Here is a 23,058-nt window from a genome sequence, read left to right on the forward strand (position 1 = left end):
ATGCATAATAATCTAAAAATAATAATAGGCACAGGCCTACGTTAGACCAAATTATTGATTTATATATACATGTTAATTTTACATGATCATTGTATTAATTTATATTTATTCGAACTGTCTAAGTAAAACTAGTTTCACTCTTTATTATGACAAAGCAATGAAATCATAGACATTTCAATAAAAAACTGCACATATTGCAATACTAAAGACATTAGACCAAATTTGTGAATATTAGCCTACAGTATTTACTTGGCACTTCAATGTTATAATTTGAGTTTACATTAAATATAATATTTAAATTTACACAATAATGTTAATGTATTTAATTTGAAATGACTAATAAAATAAAATATTTATATATATATATTTATTGTTTTAAATACATTTATTATATATACATTTAAAACATATTACTAACCCTATAGTCTATTTGAATGATGGAATATTTTTCCCATGAAATTAGTTTGTTTGTTACACATTTTGATTTTGAGATTTTGAATATGTTCATGTTTTTTAGCCTAATGAATTGTGTATTTGTAGTGTGTTCTTTAATGTTACTGCTTCGTGTTAATGATAAAGTTAGAAAAGAGTAACAAGACAAGTCAGCTTTTTTTGTTTTTCCAAAACATGTTTATTATTGGCGTCATAAAAAGTCAGTTGTCCTGGACCATTTAAATGAATCTATTCTTGGGGGGGGGGAGTCAGAGAAAAGGGGGAGGTACGGGGATAAAAAGTGCCATGAGAAGGCTAGCTGCTTTGCTGCAGGAGCGCAGCGAGGTGAGTTCACTGTTTAGCGGCGGTCAGATTGAAGCAGCCGCGCTGGTGGAACTGCATGTCCCTCACACGGCGCATGGACTGAATCTGAGGCTGGAAGGCGCAAAACTCGTTGTAGTGTCTGTAGTCGCCGCACTCAAACAGATACTGGTATCCTCTGTAGCCGGGGTACTGGTATCCCACCCAACTTCAAAAAGAGGAAGAGAGTCATTCAGAATGTGTGACAGATGGGAGACATCATTGCTGTTTGTTTTGATGTGTTACTCACGCTCCACCGGGGACCCTCACGCTGCCCACTCTGTCGCAGAAGCCATGCGCCCACAGGGTTGGCACGTCGTCCTCCTGGATCTCCATCTTGTTGCCCTTGAAGTCGGACAGCTCAAACAGGCAGATCTTGTGCTCCATGGGGTCCTGTGCGCATCACGACAAATTAGCAACGTGCATTTAGTGTAAAGGAGAAGTTGCGACGGCTCTCAAAGTGTCATACCATGCGGATGGGTCTGAGGGACATGAGACAGTCGCTGCGGTAGCTGTTTGACCAGGTGTCCCAGCGAGGATACTCGCCCTTCTCCAGGATGAACATCTCCCCACGGAAGTTAGTCTGCTCGAAGGCAACAAAGCTGAAGACATGCACATCGGGGAGAGATGTGTACCAGACAGTGGATGAGGGGGGGGGGGGGGGGGGAGAGGGATGACAGCATGAGTTTGTAGGGAAAGGGATGGTACCAGCAAAATAAAAACTAGTATGTCAATGATCCTAAAATAACACTGATTTATGCTTTTCCCATCCACATATTAGACACAATCCATTGGTCAGTGACTTACGGGCCGCACTCAACAATGATACTGCGGACTCTGTCCATTCCGCGTTCACAAACGTTCATGCACTCATTCTGGACCTCCATCATCCTGCCCTGGAAGTTCTCCTGGTCGAACAGGAAGATCTGCAAGAGAAGAAGATGTAGACCATCGTAAAAATAAAGGTTTTTGCAGTGATGTTATTGAAGAACCTTTTTGGGAACCATCTTTTCTTAGTGTGAAGAACATTTAAATAACGTGTTTCCACTCTAAAGTTTCTATGGATGTCAAAGGATCTTCGTGGAATCATATGCAAATAAAGTCTTTTTTATTTTAAGACTGTAGAAGAATCAGTTTGATTCCCCAAAGGCTATTTTTCTTCATGGAACCATCGATTTTTAAGATGGTAGGTTTTGTGCTAGACACAAATATCTGTAGGTAGTTTGTCTGCCCATATCCAGTCCCTCAAACCATTTAAACGCAGATACTCACTCTGTAGTCACCCTTGAATCCGGGGTCTCCGGTCTTGGGAGCCTTGCTGGTGGCGGCAGGGGCAGGAGCTCCCTTGTCCTTGGCATCAATGCCCTGGTTGGAGGTGGACTTGGCGGCCTGAGACATGGTGAAGGGGTTCAAGAACGTCTGTGGGAGAAAGAGCAAAGAGTGGGAAAGGGGCTTGAAATTGGTGCATATGCTCCAAAATATCCATCGGGGCTGGGGTTTTGGGACAGGGGTTGAATTTTAGGCATGGTAGGATTGGGGCTTTGCATTTGAAATGCTTGCTTTCAATCCCACAAAAGCCAAAAGAGAAAAATAAGTGAATCCAGTGCAATTCCCTACTACATCCATGAGATATTAGTGAAGGGACTCCCAGCTGTTGCTGTATCCATTTCACCTGGGCTCTTACCTGCTTGAGTACAGCTGTGCTGGGATGGCTGGCTCGTGCTGGCCCCCTCTGACCAGTGCTCTAACTTTTATACCCTGGCAAGGGGAGTACAGAGGCGCTCGGCGTACAATAGAAACACGGCGTCATCAGAGTTTGCCCGTGCCAAAGCCGCAGGGTCATCGCATAGCCCAGAAGGCTCTCCCCGCAGAGCCCGTAAGCATTTTACTGTCAATGGAAAGCCCTGACAATAGCACTTTCCTCTTTTAGCCAGCACTCTATGCTATAGGCTACATATGGACGAAACGTATGCACACAGGTCGGAGGTCACGTGATGCTAATCCGCTCTACTCTGCTCTCTGACTCTCTTGAGTTACAAGAAATACACGCTGTGATGTTTGCATCAGAGTTACACTCCGATTTCAGATGCATTCTTAATGTTTACTAACATTGTTGAAGAACAACACATTTTACATTAATAATATGATATAATATAATAAATAATATATAATAAGGGTTATGCACAACAAACTTCCAGGTCGCATTGCTTCTGATTCAAGTCTTTTGTAAGTACTTTGTTAAATATAGAGCCGTTTTACTCAAGATACTTTCAAAGGTGCGAGCAAAGATGAGCATAACTGATGCCCATTGCATATACAGATTGATATCTAAATGTTTTTCATTTTTAATTACCTTTTGATTACCTTAAAAGTCCATAGATATCACAGTCAGTTCATAACACTTTCTCCAAAAAGTGGATAAAATTAGATATTTTTTCGTGTTTGTTCAGGTGGCATAATATAATTCATATAATATAATATAATACATTTAATTTAATTTAATTTAATTTAATTTAATTTAATTTAATTTAATTTAATTTAATTTAATTTAATTTAATTTAATTTAATTTAATTTAATTTAATTTAACACACATATAATTAGTATATCTAATACATTTTATAATATTTGATGCACTTAATATTAATATTATTATTATTTATTATTATTGTGGCATACAATTGGTCATCAGAATTGTTATTTTGGCATGTATATATATATATATATATATATATATATATATATATATATATATATATATATATATATATATATATATATATATATATATATATATTAAAAATACAAATAAAATAAATAAATGAAAAGATATATAATGACTCCAATCACTGCACACAAAATGTATATTATATTATATTATATTAATTATATTATATTATATTATATTATATTATATTATATTATATTATATTATATTATATTAATTATATTATATTATATATTTTTTATTATATTATATTTATTATTATATTATATTATATTATATTATATTAATTATATTATATTATATTAATTATATTATATTATATTATATTATATTATATTATATTATATTATATTTTATTTTTTTAATTATATTATATTTATTATTATATTATATTATATTATATTATATTATATTAATTATATTATATTATATTATATTATATTATATTATATTATATTATATTAATTATATTATATTATATTATATTATATTATATTATATTATATTATATTATATTATATTATATTATATTATATTATATTATATTATATTATATTATATTATGCCACCTGAACAAACATCTCATTGTATCCACTTTTTGGAGAAAGTGTTATGAACTGACTGTGATATCTATGAACGTTTAAGGTAATCAAAAGGTAATTAAAGGTAATTAAAAATGAAAAACTTTTAGATATCAATCACTCATCTTTGCTCGCACCATTGAAAGTATCTTTCAAAGTAAAGCGGCTCTACAAAGCACATACAAAAGACTTGAATCAGAAGCCGTGCGACCTGGAAGTTTGTTGTGCATAACCCCTTTAAAACTTGAAAATGTAATATTAAGCCTAAAAGAAATAATGAGAAACTGAATGATCGGGATTGGGAAACATGCTGTTTCTCATGATTTCTTATGCGTAATATTTATATTTGAAGTGGTATTTCAAAATGTGCTTGTGTCTTTAAATAAAGTATGTGATAGCAGATGTCGAATGAGCTTGTTATATAATAGAAGGATCCCACATGAGTTCCAGAGAATCTCACGGGCACTCTTTGAACCTGCACTTTGAGATACGGCTATCTTTTAAAATGAGTGCTGCAATAGCCCTGTAACAACTGCAATGTGTCTCTCCTTATACTGACTCACCGAATGATTAGAAATAACCTTTGAAAAATAGGAGCAGCCTATGAACCTTAACATGATTTAGCTTTATAGAAGGCTTTTACTGTTTTTATCTATCTATAGTAAATGTGGATGTTTTTTTCTGACATGAACTTGAGCTGCATTTTATTTGACATGTGAAATAAAAGGTTTATTATTAGAGTTGTTTTGTCACAGGCACTTTTTTTAAAGGGGAGGGTCGAATGCTATTTTATGCATTCTGACTTATTTACACCTTTGAAGAGTTGGATTCTCATGCTAAACATGCCAAAATGAGTTGGACATATGATGGAGTATTTCTGTACTAAATACACTCCTTCACGATTTTGAACAGTTTTGGAACTTTTTTTTCCAGTTTGGCCCTGTATGATGTCATAAAGGGTGGAATTCCTTGTATGGGCACTTCTCCCAGATGAGCGTGTGCACGTCAACCCGAGCGAGCGCAGTCAACAGTTCAACAGTGTCACTAAAGACACTGTTTTTCCCAAACAGCATCAGAGTTCTGCAAGTGTGTTCGTTTGTTCCCGGTCATGAGACGAAACCGCAGGCGGTGAGTGAAACTGCCTCAAATGTATGTGTTTTGTTGCCATTCGGCACAAGTGCATATAATGTCAACAACACGAACGTGAATCGAAAGTTATCCAGAAATAATGCCATGATGTATTGAGTGTGTGTGTGTGTGTGTGTGTGTGCTCGTGTCTCTTTAGCTCCGCCCCTTCATGTCTGCACGAGTTCGGCTGTTTTCGGAAAGAATCGGTACAGTGTATCTGTTTTTTATAAATATGATCAAATTAAAGACTCTACAGAGATATGAAGAATAAAATACTACTCTATAAGTACTCAAGATTAACATGAGACTGAAAGAAACTGTGTGTGTTATGCCCCCTTTAATTTTACATTCAGTTTCCTTTATCTGCAATGATTATGAATGCCAGAATTCTGTGATCAAAGGGTTACTTCAGTGATTTAGCATTAAGCTTTGTATTTAAACGGGGTCATTTATGCAGTAGAAATGTGAAATTATTTTTGAATTTGGTGCCTTCTAGACTGAGAAAAGACAGAAAATGTATTTTTGTCTCATGTGGATGAAAGACAACAACTCCCAGAATGCACTTGCTTCGCTGCCCTAGGAGGCCACTCCGTACACCGTCGTTTTGATCTTCATAGTAATACAATCATTTCGTTCAGTTAGAGAATAAACACTACAATTAAAAACTGAACGTGTCTTTTCAATAAAGTGTGAGTGAGCCGAACGAAAGTCACGACACAGACGCAGCAGGAGTCAGATTTCATTCGAGCCGAGCAGAGCTGAGGTAACGTTAAGCGCCAGTCTGGCACGTTTTCAGATCGCATATGGAAGCTAAACTATCACAGGGATTCATTGATAGTTGAAACACTCACTTTGCTCTGCACCGCTCCGTTATGATTGTCCGTGCGACCGTCTGTAGCCGCGTTTCCATTACCCTTCAAATTGCGCAAATTGAAATTGCGAATTGAAAATATGCCCAATGGAAACGCGTCAATTTCGCAAAAACTCCCATATATCGCAAAAAAGTTTTTAAGCTCGCATGAGGTGGTTTTTCAGGCAATTCGAAAAAGGAAATTTTCGCAAAACTGCAATGGAAACAGTTTTTTCGCATTTACAGGTCACCTGGTACGGCCACGCATTGCTCTCACATAGGGCCTACATATCATTTTTTTTCCACTCAAGTATGTACTAGATCTTATGTCGTTAAAGCTACACTGTGTAACTTTTTTAGTCTATTCTTAGCTAAAAACACTTTGTTCTTTCAAAAATATATGTGCTCATTAATGTATATTTACTTCTTTCAAGTAATAAAGTATTCTCGTAAGTTTATAATATGCCATTGAAAATACATAAGGTAATGGGATCTAACGGTGGTCGCCATGTTGCCCCTCCATCTTGAAAGTACATTAGCCAAAGAGGGACATTCAAGCTTCGCCTTTCGCGTTTTAACCGGTTTTAACACTGCGCGTCAACTTGTTCAGACTTGTCTGGTGCATGCGCAGAGAGTTTTCATCTCAGCAGCTCCAGTAACAGAGTTATACAGAGTTTTCCTGGCTTGTTTATTCCTCAAAAGTCTGTTTTTCCTTGTGTGGTATTTCTGTGCGTTAATAACTCCGTAAGTAATAATAGTTATTGTCATTGTGGATGTGTTTCAGAGTGTGTCAGCGTAATTCAGTTGATGTCACCTCAGAAGTATTTTTGTGTCAACATACAATAGCGTATTGCTCACCTATGTGAATAATCATTCAGTTATTTTGTTATCAACAATGTTTATTCGTTTATAGAAAATATTTGTTTGTAATGTATGTTGATGGAAATATGTATCAGGTCTGATCGGCTTGTTATACAGAGCGCACGGCAGTGCTAACGCACACACTTTTGTAACCGGACACCGCTTGTTAGCAGCAGCAGCGGCAGCTCCTTTTAATGCAGCTGCATTTAGCGCCTATATATGGTACAATAAGCTATGGTTTACGGTTACATTATAAAAATGTAACTTATAAGTATAGTTGTACAGTTCTTAACTGTGCATCTTCTGTCATGTCATTATCATGTATATTTACCATCCTTATTTGGTCTCTCTCAGAAACCCCATTTATGTACATATCCACGCAAACCTGTTTATGCCTTGCAATTGGATGACTGAATAAACATTACTATCATCAAAGTTCACTCTGGATTAGCTGCAGTTCTTTCTAGCCGAATAATTAGGCAAGTTGAGTTCCAACCATCCCACTGCGCACAGAATATCCCACAGGCACCGTGTCGAATGTGGACGAGGTCGAACTGGAAGCCATATTAATCTTGGACTAAATCGGCCACCGTAGGAGTTGAAACGAAATCGGAATTGAGAAGAACAGAAACTAAACTTCACTGGATGGTCATATACAAGTTCACCACTAGATGGGGGAAAATATCACACAGTGTAGCTTTAAAACGACATATATTTTCTCCTAATAAGGAAAGTGGTGTAACTTTATAATGACGGACCCCGGTGCAAACACAAATATCATAACTATCTATAGGCCTGTAATTATGACATATATTCAAGAAATTTATTAAAACAGAAAGACGCTATAGTTTCAGCCTTGCTCAAAGACTAGGTCAATCCATTCCCGACGATCTTGGTTTGCTTCTTATTTATTAAATATAGCCTACAGCCAAATAGTTGATTAAATATTGATCAAAATTAAAATACAATTTATTCAAAACGAAATTCATTTTAAAGAAAGACTTTCCAGAAAACAATTCAATTGTGCTCAAAATCCATGTCTCCAGACATATGCGCATCTGATTTGCCTAACTCATGCTGCTCACTTTTCATAATCAACATATGAAATATATAATATAATATAAAATATATAATATAATATAAAAGATTATAATAAATATTTAGATATTATAAATAAATATTATTATAATATGTAGACATAGCCTAACTATATATGAAACTAAATAGGCTACGTTTTCTTTAACCCTCTTTCCGACGTTGGCGCCTTTTGATGTATTTTTTCCTTATTCCAGGAAACTCTCAATATTCAGATTCATTTTTAGCCATACAGATGTGCAAGACATAATTATAAACAGTAAACTCTCTACTTTTATTTGTGTACACTCACGATAACAGCAAAGGCCGTGGACTCAGGGAACAGATTATTTTGCACTCCACTCCAAACGCTGTCTTCATTTCAAAAATATATTTTGTTTATTAAACGCAAAGTTTTTCATTTCAAAAGCATTTCTAAATTCAGTTTATATTTCCAAAAAACGAAATTCCGAGCCAAAATAACGAAGTGGTAAAAAAAATCTTTGAGTTACCACCATGCAAATTCAAACTTTTTGCTCGTCTCTGTATGTGGCAATGCGTCACAATAATCTGGCGTATGTAAAAGTGGATCATTCTTTACAGATGATGGTATGTTTGGACAGAAGACGAGTTCTTTATTAAACTCATAAAAAAACAATAGAATACAAAATGCCGCAATTTATCATAACACCTCATATGTGCCGCTCAAGTATAAGGTGCTTTCCTTGCCATCAGTGCTTGGATAACACGCACGTCTCTTACCATTAAAAATAATGGCGTGCGGTGGCTGGGATATAGCTACATAAACCTAACAACATACGTAACATGATTTTTGGAATGATTTATCACGAGAGGGAAAAAATGGTTTTAGTCGCATAATGGAAACGCTGTCATTTCGCAATATTTTTTTGTCGACTTTTAGAAAATATCGCAAAAGTTTTGCGCAAATCTGTAATGGAAACGCGGCTATTGTCTTACATTCTGTGCGTGAGCTCTCTCCCCTGTGGGCGGGTTGATAACACGCGGAACAGCTCCATCTAGTGGCTGTAGTTTTAGCCTCTGGCCAAAAAAAATCCTCCGATGACGCAAAATGACGATATTTGCGTCATCTGAGGATTTTTTTCCAGAAATAAAATGCATAATTCTCTCGTCTCAGGGGGATATGAGGGGGGAAAGTACCATCATTTGAATGTACTACCGGGTTTCTACTGATACAAAGCCTATAATGCTAAATCACTGAAGTTACCCTTTAAATAATTTCTGTCAGGGTTTCCCTATTTTGTGAGACTATATGGAAATGCCATTTCTGAATTATATAAATAAAAACATATATGATGACAATAAATAGATACATGCAACAAATGTAGAATTTTCCAATAACATACACTACACTCTAAAAAAAATGGTGCTATATGGCAGAAGAAATTAATACTTTTGTTAAGCTGATCAATAGTAAAGACATTTATAATGTTACAAAATATTTATACAGTATTTCAAATAAATGCTGTATTAAGCAGCACAACTGTTTTTAACAACAGAGATGAAGACTTGTGAATGATTGCTGAAGGATCATGTGACACTGAAGTCTGGAGTAATGATGCTGAAAATTCAGCTTTGCATCACAGGTATAAAATACATTTTACAATATACGCAAATAGAAACTGGTTATTATAAATTCTAATAATATTTCACAATATTCTGTATTTTTTTTATCAAATAAATGCAGGCTCGGTGAGCAGAAGAGAATAAAAAATCTTGACTGTATTTTCACTTCCATCCTCCACACACACACACACACACACACTTTTTCCATTTTTTGAAACTATTAAAAATTAGGGACGTACTGTATTCCTTTCCTCATTCCATTCTGGTGCACAAAACAAGGGGTGTTTTGAAACCTTTTTATTATTATTTTTTAACAGCACACTGCTAACATTTGAATAATTGTATTTATTTTATTACCATATTTGCTATAAGTGCATGACATCTTCATAGCATAGCCTAACTATATGCAGTGACCTCCCCAGCTGTCAATCCTTCTTTTTACCGCATTCACCAAGCCAAAAACAAGGGCATCATAAAGGAACGGGGCCAAGACCACCACATCTCTTCCTGAGCACGCCACCGTCTCAGATCTGTGTGTCGGCCCTTAACATGTGTGCATGTGACTCGCGTGCATCCAGGTCCGAGTGTTCAGGCCTGGGCGCAGAGATTGGCCCGCCGGGGATAGTGTGGCGTTTGCACTTCTCCAGCTGTATAGATTTAACCCCTCCTTTGTCATTCGGACAATGGCAAGCCCCTCCCTCGCTGCTGAGCCGGGGCTTTTACTGGGACCTTTGCCAGGGGAGGCTTTAAAAGGGTAGATGCACATGCCCAGCTTTCACTCTCACATCAGGACGTCCCAAGGGCATCGAAGCGAGGTGAGTTCTTCTCCGCTACGGGCCCGTTATCTGTCCCCCCACCTCCCACAAACGTTTATACCGCCACCGGCCTCGGCTTCTCTTAGAGAGGCTTTCCTGTTTGGTCCGATAACTAGAGAAATTTAGTCACAATTCGGTCACACAGTCAATTTAGCAGCTCACCTGCATTCTGAGGATGTTTTGTGGTGTGTTAGCATGATTGTGAGGTATGATATATGTTTAATCTGCAACTTTGAAGTGCTTGTACCAACTTGCTCTTTGTTTTCAAGCAGACAAGATGACTCACCATTGCACCAAGTTCTCTGGCCATTGGAAGGTATGCTTGACACAGTGCTGTCACTCATCAAGATCTGGTTTTCCAAAGAATCTTACACGAGTCCGAAGAGATTGCATAATGATTGCAAGTGCTCAGGGAATGCTGTTATCTGGAAGGCTGTGTCATTCGTGATATGTAGTTATAGTAGTTCACATCCCATTTGGTCTTTTCCCCAACATGCAAGTCTTTAACTGTGCCCTCGAAGTCTTTAAAGGTGCCCAACCTCTGTCTTCCAGATCATCGTGTACGACGAGGAGTGCTTCCAGGGTCGTCACCATGAGTTCACCTCAGAGTGCTGCAATGTCATGGAGTTCGGTTTCGAGTCCGTGCGCTCATTGAGAGTGGAGAGCGGAGCGTGAGTGTTTTCACCAGAGTCTTTGTTCCATAGTTTACATAATTCCAGAGGTTTGTGCCAATTATTTCAGCCGACTGTGACTCCGGATCTGGGGAGAAGGATCACCCAAACCAATGATTTGACCCTTCACACACACACACACACAAAGCAGCTCTATAAAGCCAAAAGCAACAACATTTCATTTTTTTCTGAAGGAAATGTGAGTGGTGCCCATGCAAAACTCACTTCTATGATGCTGGAGAGTTGTAGGTGGTTGCCAGGGCGTTGCTATGCATTTGCAACGACTCAAAACCGTTCTATGCATGTTGAGGTGTTCAGGGAGGTTGCTAGGGAGTTTCTAGGTGATTGCTAGGATATCCTCAGGTCTCACCTTTAAAGTCTGCTTATCATTCATGGTGTATAAAAAACAGTGCTAGTGCCAGAAGTCTAATACGTAGGGTTAATGGTTTATTAAAATCACTAACTCTAGGTATGAGTAATAGTGATTCTTGGTCAGCAGGGGTTTGTTTCACAACCATGCCCTTATTCCGTGTGGCATTTTATGAGCAGACAGGTCACTTCAGAAGATTTTTTATGATAAAGGACGCTCTGAAACGAAATGTTCATGGGCCTAATAAGATTATTGGAGAATATTTTACAAGAAAATGCCATTTCAGTCTTCTATTTCAAAGTCGGTTTTAAATTTGACTTTTTTTTTTAATTATTTGTGAAATTTACTAGAAATTTCATCTTATTGAATTTTTTTTTTAATTTCCCTAATATATATATATATATATATATATTACTGCTGTCAAATCTATTAATCACAATTAATCACAGTTTATAATTATAAATTAATATAAATATAAATTATAAATATGTGTGTGTGTATATATATATATATAAACTTTTGTTAGGTGCGATTAATCGCGATTAATCGATTTGACACACAGTGTTATAATACTTATTAATATTTTGCATTCGCTTTTATTTTATATTTTTAATTTTTATTCAGTTTTATTCATTTCGTTATGTGCATTTTGTCTTGTAATATTTCTATTTAGCTTTAATTTTTTTTTTTACATTTAGTTATTTTAGTACTTCAACTTAAACCGAGGCAACATTTCTATTTTTTTATTTAAGCTTTTTAAGTTTTTCCTCTAATATGTGTATTTTATTTTAGCTTTATTTCAGTTAACGAATATTAGTGGCCCACAAGGCTCCTGTTTTGACCCTGCGTTTCTCCTCAGGTGGGTGGGCTACGAGCACGGCTCTTACCAGGGTCAGCAGTTTGTGCTGGAGCGTGGAGAGTACCCTCAGTGCGATGCCTTTGGAGGAAGCAATGCTTACCACATCGAGAGGATGACCTCCTTTAGACCCATTTCCTGTGCTGTAAGTTCACTTAACAAACCATAAATGACCCATTTGCAGTGGTGTTCTTTTACAAAATCTACAATGATTGCAAATGAATGCAACAACAAAAAATGCTCCATGTCATTTTGTTTGATATGATTCTACCCAGAACCACAGGGAGTGCAGAATGACCATCTATGAGAGGGAGAACTTCCTGGGCCGCAAGGGAGAGCTCAGTGACGATTACCCTTCTCTTCAGGCTATGGGATGGTGCAACAACGAAGTGGGTTCTCTGCGTGTTCAGTCCGGAGCGTGAGTATCTGCTTGGGTTCTTCTATTTTCCCCGCCCTCAATGCTTCCATGTCATGCTTGTTTTGTTCACCGCTATCCATTATTTGATCTACACAGGTTTGTGTGCTACCAGTTCCCTGGTTATCGTGGATACCAGTATATCATGGAGTGTGACCGCCACTGTGGAGAGTACAAACACTTCAGGGAGTTTGGCTCCCATTCCCAGACCCCTCAGATCCAGTCCATCCGCCGTATCCAGCAGTAACGGATTTCTCCTTGCCCCTCTCCTTGCAAAAACTCTCATGCCCCTTTCTGCCCGATGCTAAATAAACTGTCTTTCTTAAACCTCACTGACCTCCTGTTATAGATCTGTGTACCCCAAAAAAGAAGAGTGCATTTACTGAAACCTCAAAGCAACATTAAGGGGTTTTGGACACTTACAAATAACAATAATAATAAACGGTGTGTCTTTTATTAAAAATGATTTGAAACTGGTTTTGTGAAGAATGAAGAGTGCATATAGTCTCTGTGCCTTTATTCATGGCAGGAAACAAAATGCACTTCCATCCCTTTTCCGCCAGAGGGAGCAATAAACCTACAAGCCAAATGATTACAAATAATACAATAAAAATTATCAAATTAAATGAAAAACTAAATATATTAGCACTAAAACAGTCTATAACATTGCTTACCTTGTACCTTGAAGTGACTTAGTTTAAATGCCATTGTTTGTCAGATTAAATCACATGACCTGGATTTTAAATAAGAAACCCAAACAAACAAACAAACAAACAAAAAAAAAACCGGCGCTATGCTTTTTTTCTAGATGCCGTGTTGATAAAAGAGGTGGGATGCGCTTACACAACGATTTTATTTAGATAACATGGCGCAGCTAGCAAAAGCCTACTACGACGTAGCCATGGGTTATGAATATTAATTACGTAATGTGACGTACGCCAGTAGGCCCAGCTGATTTGCTGAAAGGTGCGTGGGCGCTATTCAGACAGCGAATTAAAAAGTCCTTTTATGGAGACGGCTTGACTTATGAATATTAACGAGGTAACGTGACTGGGCGCTTCAGGAAGGTTACTAAGCAACGTCAGCAGAATCTATTTAATATGCATAACTCAAGCCTTCGCCCTAGTAGGCTTCGTAATTTTGCGTGCTTCGTTTTTAAACCTTTTATTTAAAGAGAGAGTATACATTGCGTGAATTAAGAGTCGAGAGAAATGTGAAAAAAAAAAAGATAAATAAAAAAATGGTATTAAAACAACCATTCTGACATACATTTCACACAAAAGCCATGATAAAATCTAAATAAATTCAAAGGGAATACAGATTCAAGACTATACAGCCCACAGTCTCCACATTTCCAGCTTTCCTAAAAGCGGGAGTCATCATATTTGGGTAAACTTGTGGTGCAGGTATGACATCACTTTGTAGGCCAACCGTCAGTTAGCATCACACTGGTTCCCTCGAGAAAAAACCAATAGGATTTTCCCATAGGCTTTTGGATTATCGCCAAAAACAAGTTCTGTGACCAACAAAAGTTTGTGATACTCGCACGTTTTGTCCATCAAGATAATTTTCACAGAGGAACACAACTTTTATTAATTTTGAAGCCTAAATGCAGTTGCCAGACGTAAAAAGCTTAAGGTAGGTTATAAACGAACTAACGTTACACCACTGTCATCATCACTAATCTTCTGACAACTCTTTCAGTTTTATCTAAAAACATTTTCCCATAACGTTTAGGTTAGAATAGTTTATAAGAGCTCATATATAAGCATAATGAGGCTATAAAAGCGGACCTGCTTGTTAGCAACCGCCTTTTTCAAGACAGCTTTAAAAAATCTTGAGTGGGGTAATGATGTATTTTATGTCGTAGAATAAAACGTGAAAGTGTCTTGAACTTGTGTTCACCACAGACCTTATTTCAGCTGTTTAACCAAACTCCCATTAAAAAAAAACCAATGACTTCGGCTAAAATGCTAACTCACTTCTGTGCTTTGGCCTACACAGTGACGTCAAACCTGCACCACTCAATTTAAAGTACATTGTGTATATCAAGAGTCGCGAGAAATATGGAAAAAACTATAGATAAAACAAAATGGTATTAAAACAACAATTCTGACTTGAAAATGTAAATAAACTAAAAATGTAAATAAACACAAACGGAAGTGGTCATATTTGTAGCAGCGGATGAGATACTACATTAAATATATAATTGTTGTGTTCAATTTGACTCAAATAGCAAAAGAGAAACTCCACAAAGGTGTTTTCACAACTTTCAAAAGAGTAAAAAAAAAAAAAATAGAGAGTGTAGTCAGAAGAGAGAAAGACGCCAATCACACCTCATCCCTCACACCTCACAGCAGAGCTAACTAGATTTTGGTAATTTGATGCAAATGTGATATAATACAAAGTATAGTGTTATAAATGTACATACATGTTTAAAAAAAATAAAATAAGTAAACTGTGCGGGATTTACGATACTGGTGACCGTTAAAATGCGTCATCATAGTTTGTGAAAAGGGTCCGTAGATTTCGCTAGAGTTCAGCTCCGCCTTCATAACGTTCCAGTTCCTTGTTTTGCCACACCAGCTCCGGGTTTTGCGTCGAACCGGCCGCTGGGAGGAAGTGCAGCTCTCAGAAGAGCCTGAATTTCACTTCACGACGCGCCGTGGGGCTCAGCTCACACACAAGCACTAAAACAAGAAAATACTCGCATATTCCCACCTGGATTAACCGTTGGGAAACCTCAAGAAGCACTCTTTCCCGGAGGGTCTGAGTGGAATCGGACTGGAGTGTTTTATGTGGACGAATATTGTGTTTTTGTTGAGCGATGTCGGAAGAGATGAAGACTTGGATCTGCGACCCAAACACGGATGGAAAAGAAAATAGTGGTTTCTTTCGGCAGTAACATCGAACATTCAAAATCAGATGTCTTTTGGAGGAAGGTACATTTAAAACCCTACAACGAATCGTATTGGGCTTAAAAGCCACGTCGTGTTGTTGTTTTTTTTTCCTCGAAACTCGTAGTTTCGTCCATACAAGCTTGAGTTCGAGACGCACAAGATCTCGCGCAGAGATTTCAGGGTGAACTCTTTATTTTTGTGTTTTTTTATTTACAAGGAAAAGCAGTTGCTGTGTTTTCTATATATATCCCTGCCTTTCATCGGACCACGTTTTGTGACACCATCGCGATTTTTTTTTTTTTTTTTTTTTAGAAAAAGGAAACTCGGATTGCTTTCGTTCACATTTGCTTATTTCCTTTTCTAGCGCCCCCCCTCTCATCTGTAGGTTACAGTAGAGCAACATCTCAGAGCACACCTCTCATTATATAAATAAACCGACGAGCAAGCGAATCCAGTTAAGGAGGAAAAACTGTGCATTGCACTGCACAAGGCAATGGACTCGCCACATCAAAACACAGCTAGTTTAATTTTGTCTCTTTAATTGGCTTGTGAGATCAAGACAATCAGCTTGGATCAGCAAGAGGAGGAGTGACAGGCAGATCTCAACCATCGTGCTACAAAAATGGGGATTTGTTTGTGATATTACCAGGATATTGATACATATATGCATATGCTTATTAGATCTTGAATCGTTGTTTTTTTGTCTCGCATTTGTGGATATTCAGGAAACATTCGAGCCCGTGTCGCACCGATAGCCATTATTTATGTTTCTCCAACCATTGGGCTTCAGATTTCCACCATCTTTCCGCCTTTTAAGAAGAGGAGGATTCTACCCACATTATTCGCGGTCCGTTTGTATGCTGTCATCTGGTAAATGTGATTAAACAGGGAAATATTGGCGCGTTTTCATGCCTTATTGTGTTTTTGCAGCGAGCTGGCTTGCTTTATGTTAATACCCTAAGGATATCGTCCGCTCGTTTACGACTTATTTTCTATATCTTGTTGGTTTTAACGGGATTGCATGGTCATTTTGATTAGAGGATCATCTTGGGGATTGATTGCAAATGACACTGACGGGCCAGCTTGCATGTATTTGTAGTTAACCAGCTTCCACCGTTATTTCCCTCCATCTGAACGGACGGTGGCTCAAATTAACTTGCATGTCGTTTTTTGTGACGGTCGTTAGGTGGGTTGTTCGCGTTAAACTCACCCAAAGGATGAGTGCCGGATGGGGGCATCTGCAGGCTAGAATAGCTTAATCGATATTATCGCTATCACCATCTAGAATTATTACTGGAGATGACATGCACATATATTCCCCCTCTCTGAAACAAGAAGCCATTTCTGCAATTCCAGTGGACCTGAGGGCGACGTTGCTTCATAGATAAGCACCCTATAGATTTTCCATTCAGAGTGGATTTTTTTTTTCTTCCTTCCGTTTTTTTGTGTGTATTGTCATCCACGATGGTTGATTTCTGAGAGCCTTTTGGGTTGGGAAACACGGTAATAAAACAACTGAGGCTGGAATAGATGTTCGCGCCTCTCTCGCGCATCATCCTCATCACCACCACCACAGCTCCCGCGCTCGTCTCGTGCTGATTCCGCCCGCGCGCGAGCGCGCAACACCATCGTTCACTCAAGTCCCCCCTCACGGCTGGTTCTGGTACCGTTAGCGAGTCGGTTCGACCCAGAGGGCTCGAAGATGGCGGACCTCGAAGCGGTTCTCGCCGATGTCAGCTACCTGATGGCGATGGAGAAGAGCAAATCTACTCCAGCGGCCCGGGCGAGCAAGAAAATCATCCTTCCCGAACCCAGGTAAGCGAAACCAGTCTGTCAGACAGTTAATTCATGCACAATATTTTATTATGAAGCGGGGCGTTGAGATGTCAACATATTGGGTTATTAATTTACCCTGTATTTTAACTGAATATTCGTGTAATTTGACGTTAAAGAAATCCCCACCATCTTTAGTAATAATGGCCTCTCATGTACACACTAGTGATGTTACGTTCGTGAACGAATCGTTCTTTTTGAACGAATCTTTTAGGTGAACGAATCGTTCTCGTTCAAGTAGTCCACTGACTCATATTTCTCGTTCACTGAAATTCCTCCCTCCACAGCAGCATGGCGCTATTAGCAGCGAGGAGCGAGCGCATGCGCAGCTCTGTGGACTGTTTCATCCTGTCAATGACAAAACTTCGAGCCAATAGCGTTCGAGTATAAGATGTGACGGAGCATGTGATTTGTTGAATTCAGTGAACGAATACGCCTTTTACTGACCGAGATGCTTTTGAGTCCGACTCTGAACCAAAGACTGATCTCCTTCTCGACTTGTTCGTGAACGAACTGTATTTCGTTCGTGAACGAAATGAACCAGCTATTGAACGATACTGATAGCGAACATGTAGAGCTCGGCTTGTGTAGTTAGGCATATACGGTATGCAGCAAAGAAAGACATGTACACTTTACCATTTTAATGAAAACAGTGTAATAATGCAGGCTGATGGTTAAATGATTGTATAATTACTGATGTATTGTGTTTGTATTATTTATTTTCATTGTTGTTGTTTTATAAAATTAATACAAATTACTTCATTACGTTTGAGTCATGTCATGCAATTCTCCAAAAACTGCAAAACAAATAAAAAATGCGATATTATTGGAGTTAACGAACACGTCCATCACTGACCGAGTTGCTTTTTTGAGTCTGAACGAGAGATCTCGTTCGTGAACGAACGAACTGGTACATCTGGTTCATGAACGAATTGAACCACCAACGATACTGAACGAACACGCCCATCACTGAACGAGAGAGAGAGAGATCTCGTTCGTGAACGAATTGAACGAACTGCTGCTACATCTCGTTCGTGAACGAATTGAATGAACTGCTGCTAGATCTCGTTCGTGAACGAATTGAATGAACTGCTGCTAGATCTCGTTCGTGAACGAATTGAATGAACTGCTGCTAGATCTCGTTCGTGAACGAATTGAATGAACTGCTGCTAGATCTCGTTCGTGAACGAACTGGTGGTGCATCTCGTTCGTGGAAATGGATGTCGGTCATTTAGCATGTGAATCAGTCTCGTTCAGCAATAAGCAGAGAGCAGATGGCTGCAAAGCGCAGTTTTAGGCTACGATTGTTTATAACTCTACGTTCGTTTACCATAATCCCAGATATATCTGAATAATATGAATGTGTAAATGTCTGACCAAACAATTAATTGTTAATCATGCAAGAAAACCTTTGTGCTTTGGTCTTCTGAACTTATTTAGACTTATTTTATTTAATGATAGATGCACACATTTTAATAAAGCCAAATGATTTTTTTGTAAGTAAATACGTTCGAAATAACGCATAAGACACTCTTTTTGCCACCTGCTGGGATATTTATGGAATATAAAAAAAATGGTCACTGAACGAATAATGAACGAATCTGAACGAATCATTTTGATGAACGAACTGAAAATGAACGAATCTCTTGAAAGAATCGAAATTTCCATCACTAGTACACACAGGGTTTGCTATTTACTTGCTTCGCTCACATAAAAGTACTATGGTATTTTCGGGCAAGCTACTCGTTTATTTGGAAATATACTTTAGTAATACCAAATTATTTAATAACTTTAAAATGCCATACAAAAACGTGGGAATATTATAATTAGGCCTGTTCTGAGACCATGGTAACACCATTACTTTTTTCTAAGCGTTTGCTCAATACTAATAATTGGGCTATTCTTGTGTTAAAAAGCCTATGTCACACATTTTGTGCTGTCTTTAGTGTTTTTGAGGTTGTTCAGCAGTTACTGAGGCCTGTTGGGAAAAATTCCCCCCTGTGAATCAATGGCTCTTATCACCTGTAGATTTGAACCAGGTTGAGGGTGATATTCACTGTAAACAGGTCGAAATTCAGACATTGGCTTCCTTTTTGGTCTTGCATACTCTATAAAGCATACAAATGCCCTTTGTTGGGTTTTGTGTAACTGTTCTAGAAGTTTAGGCCTTGGAAATGTAAAAGACAACCGTATCTGTTGTAATGGAGTATAAATGTAATATGTTCAGCTGGTCAATGTTTCTCATATCTCGTACCAGTTAACATTCAGTCTGCGGATATTTTAATTTAAATAAATAACCGACATGTACATAAACCACTTCATATTAGCTAGGCATTCAACAAACACTTGCCCCTCAGAAAGCGAATACAGGAATTAGATGGTTACTGTGGTGTATTTAGAAATAATAAACCCATACTAAACATAACTAGATAAACCAGTTACATTTTTGATTATGGTCTTTGTTGGAGTTGATTGTACCTATTCTTTCTATGTATCACGTGAGAAGTCCATTGTGTGTATTGGATAGATTTTTATTGCCACTGTCTGAAAACCGTAAAAGTGATAAATTGGCAATGCCGTCACTTTTTATGTAGTTATTTGGCCGTTTACAACCCCATCGAGAGACTGAACAGTGAACACTGTAAATGTTGTTTAAACCTGCTTTTGGTAACAAACCGAGGCCAAAGCAAAATGAAATGGTATTTCAGATTTCATAGTTTGCTCATCTCATGGGGTCACTATGGTGATATGACTGTCAGTTTACAATGTAAAGCCTGTAGTTCAACACAAAGGTTTTATTGTACAGTTCACACGAGATATCTCAATATAGACTGTGTATTCGTGGAATTGCAGTAGTTGGAATGTTTTTAAAGTTTATATAACACTTAAAAGTGATTAGTGATCTCTCAGTGTAGCTCAGAGCTCAACACTAAGAATTTTTTCTGCTGGCCAGGACAGTCAGGACAGTCATTCAAATTGTGGCCCCACCACAAAAAAAGTAATTAATAAATAAAATGGGTATTGTTTTTGTTAGGGATGGGCATGTTTCAAAAATATTGTATTTTAATACTTTGGCTCATAAAAAGACAATATTCGATTGTCATAGAGAACGTGTATTTAAGGATGTGACGGTGAGGAAACTTTCCCACCAGTTGATCGACATGTGACAATGCCGGCAATGAGTTTTTCTTTCTTTTCCACCTCGCCTGTGTGGCCGTGCACATTTTACTTTCGCTTTAGAATTAGTGGCAATTGCTTGAATGAATGGTGGGGTCATTATTATTCTTAATGAAAAACAACAAAACAGTGCAATAACTTAAAACTAGGGGTGTAATGATGCATGTATTCGTACCGAACCGTTTCGGGACATGACTTCCAGGACGGTGCACGTGTGTTCTGAACGGCAGAGTCCTGCACGGGTACTGTTTGATAAACCCGCTCCCGCTTTATTAACAGCACACCCGACCTGATATCTGACAGAAACCCTAATTTAATTCAGGGCTCCAGACTCACTTTTTTCACTAGGAGCACAGTGACCCCCAACTGAAAATTTTAGGGGCACAACCAGAAAATTTAGGGGCGCACACCGTAAATCAACATGCTAACCAAATCTACAAATTTCCACTGTATTACTAATAGGGATGGGTATCGTTAAGGTTTTAACAGTATTACTACTCTTACCGGTACTTTAACGGTATTCTTATCGGTTCTCTTTATTATACTGTATTTATTTTTATTTTAATGAAAAAACAAACAAACCAAAAAACATAATTAAGAACATAATTAACATGGCTTTATAAGAAAGTAAAATATCTATAGCAAAAGAAACAGCAATGTGTTAACAAAAATATAAAACATCTATTTGTAAATGGACCAGTGTGCAGGCATTCGGAAGGTCTGCTAACATTTATATGACTTAGAAAGAACAAACCTACAAAGAAATCTAATAAAGTAATGAAATGTAAAATAACACTGCAGAGTTTTCACTGTATAAATTGATAGATTAATGCTTATAAAAGCTAAAGTTATTCAATCAAGAGATGTGAATATTATCTTTTTGCCTTTTGTTCGTTTCAAATTAATGGCTCAATCGTCAGCAGGTTTATTAGACGCTGCCCCTTTAAGACCGAACGCAGAACTAATAATATCATATTCTCCTATTTCTCCAAACTATTTACGCCCATTTAAGATATAAACTGTTAAAGTAACTACTCTCCAATCCGGTCATTTTGACACGGGCTATTTGTTGTTGCACACGAAGCCTAAAATATAAAGTGCAAGCCGGTCCATTTTGCAGCACACACACATAAGCCGCCTTGAAGTTGGAAACAGCGTCTCTTGCGCAGATTATTGTGCATTTAATATCTCTTTATTATCAAACACATCCCACAGTTTAGCAACAGTAGAGACTGCAGTTTACAACAATCACTGAATCTGACGTTAAGTTTAGGTTTAGGGAGAAATGACAGCGCAAGGCTGTGAAGGGAAGGAAGTCGCACTCAACGGAACACGGCTATAGGAATAGTTTTACCTCATGTCATCTTTTTATAATTATTGGAAGCCAAAATCGAAAATAAAATTAGATTAATATCACAGCACATCCCTAAAGTTTAAGCAGACTAAACTTTTGTGTAGTTCTCTTGGCCATCGTCACTCATTAAGCTGACTTTGTGTTGTGTTCGCTGTAGGCTTTCTCTCTCTTCTGGATTGCGAGTAGCAAAAATGCATCACGGATAAATGGTTTAATATTATCTCATATAGAAACGGCTGGGAAAGATAGAATTTGACAGATATAACGTCTATCAATTATAAATAGTAAGTGTATTTTCTTAATTTCTCCAGTACCGACAGCAGGCAAATTTACTGGTCACACATGTGCAACTGGATGTAAAATTCAGTCGCACACTCTCAAATTTTAGTCGCAGAATGCGACCATTTGGTGGCAGTCTGGAGCCCTGCTAGGGATGCACTGAAATAAATTCTTGGCCGAAGCGGAATAATAATAAAACACGTGGCCGAATACCGAACGCGTTTTTTCAAAAAAATTCCCCCCATTTATTTTGCTAATATTTTCACTATTGCATAAATTTGCTTTTTTTTACTAATTTGTCTTGCTTTTAAAATAAATTTAAAAAAAAAATTCTTTTTACAAAACTACAATTTAAAAAAAATATTTATTTAACACTGAACATGTTTAGCATTCCAGCAGACATTATACAAACAAAGCACAATATAACTTAAAAAAAAAAAAGTAAAATAAAAATATTTTTATTTGGCCATCTTATCTTATCTTTGACCTATTATGCCTACAGGTATCATAATCAAATTTTGTTTGTTTGTTCATGAGAGGTTTTGCAAGCATGTATAACTTGGCACTGAATAAAAACTTTTAACGCTGCGGTTTGAGCAGCGAGTGGAGTCTGACTAATTTATAACATATTGGCCATTGCGTACAAGAGATCAACAACAATGTCACCGCTGTGGGTACATAAATGGGTACATTTGAAGTTCTACAGACACAAATATGCACTGGAGCATTTGCCCAATATATTATTACACTATCAACTGAGGGTGCTCTTGC

General features: G+C 37.5%; 3 protein-coding genes across 3 annotated transcripts in view; 2 read left to right on the plus strand and 1 right to left on the minus strand.

Moving 5' to 3' along the window:
* Nucleotides 1–620: 620 nt before the first annotated feature.
* On the minus strand, nt 621–13,636 carry crybb1 (crystallin, beta B1). Its single transcript, XM_079804167.1, has 6 exons — nt 13,419–13,636; nt 2,065–2,211; nt 1,600–1,718; nt 1,262–1,394; nt 1,043–1,185; nt 621–961 (listed from the first exon to the last, which is right to left on the minus strand). The coding sequence occupies exons 2-6, from the start codon at nt 2,188–2,190 to the stop codon at nt 784–786; spliced, it is 699 nt and encodes a 232-aa protein (XP_079660293.1). The 5' UTR covers nt 2,191–2,211; nt 13,419–13,636; the 3' UTR covers nt 621–783.
* Nucleotides 10,394–12,991, plus strand: cryba4 (crystallin, beta A4; the record flags this gene model as incomplete). Its single annotated transcript, XM_079804168.1, has 6 exons — nt 10,394–10,432; nt 10,702–10,748; nt 10,985–11,103; nt 12,333–12,474; nt 12,605–12,747; nt 12,844–12,991. The coding sequence occupies exons 2-6, from the start codon at nt 10,710–10,712 to the stop codon at nt 12,989–12,991; spliced, it is 591 nt and encodes a 196-aa protein (XP_079660294.1). The 5' UTR covers nt 10,394–10,432; nt 10,702–10,709.
* Nucleotides 13,637–15,368: 1,732 nt separating the features above from the next.
* The window catches only part of grk3 (G protein-coupled receptor kinase 3), a 70,951-nt gene continuing 63,261 nt past the window's right edge, over nt 15,369–23,058 (plus strand). Inside the window, exon 1 of the mRNA XM_079804441.1 lies at nt 15,369–17,459. Coding sequence (XP_079660567.1) covers nt 17,347–17,459 — 113 coding nt within the window. The 5' untranslated portion in view covers nt 15,369–17,346. The remainder of the gene's footprint in view (nt 17,460–23,058) is intronic.

This window comes from Gobio gobio (genome assembly GCF_949357685.1).
Source record: "Gobio gobio genome assembly, chromosome: 22".
NCBI classification, from domain to species: Eukaryota; Metazoa; Chordata; class Actinopteri; order Cypriniformes; family Gobionidae; genus Gobio; species Gobio gobio.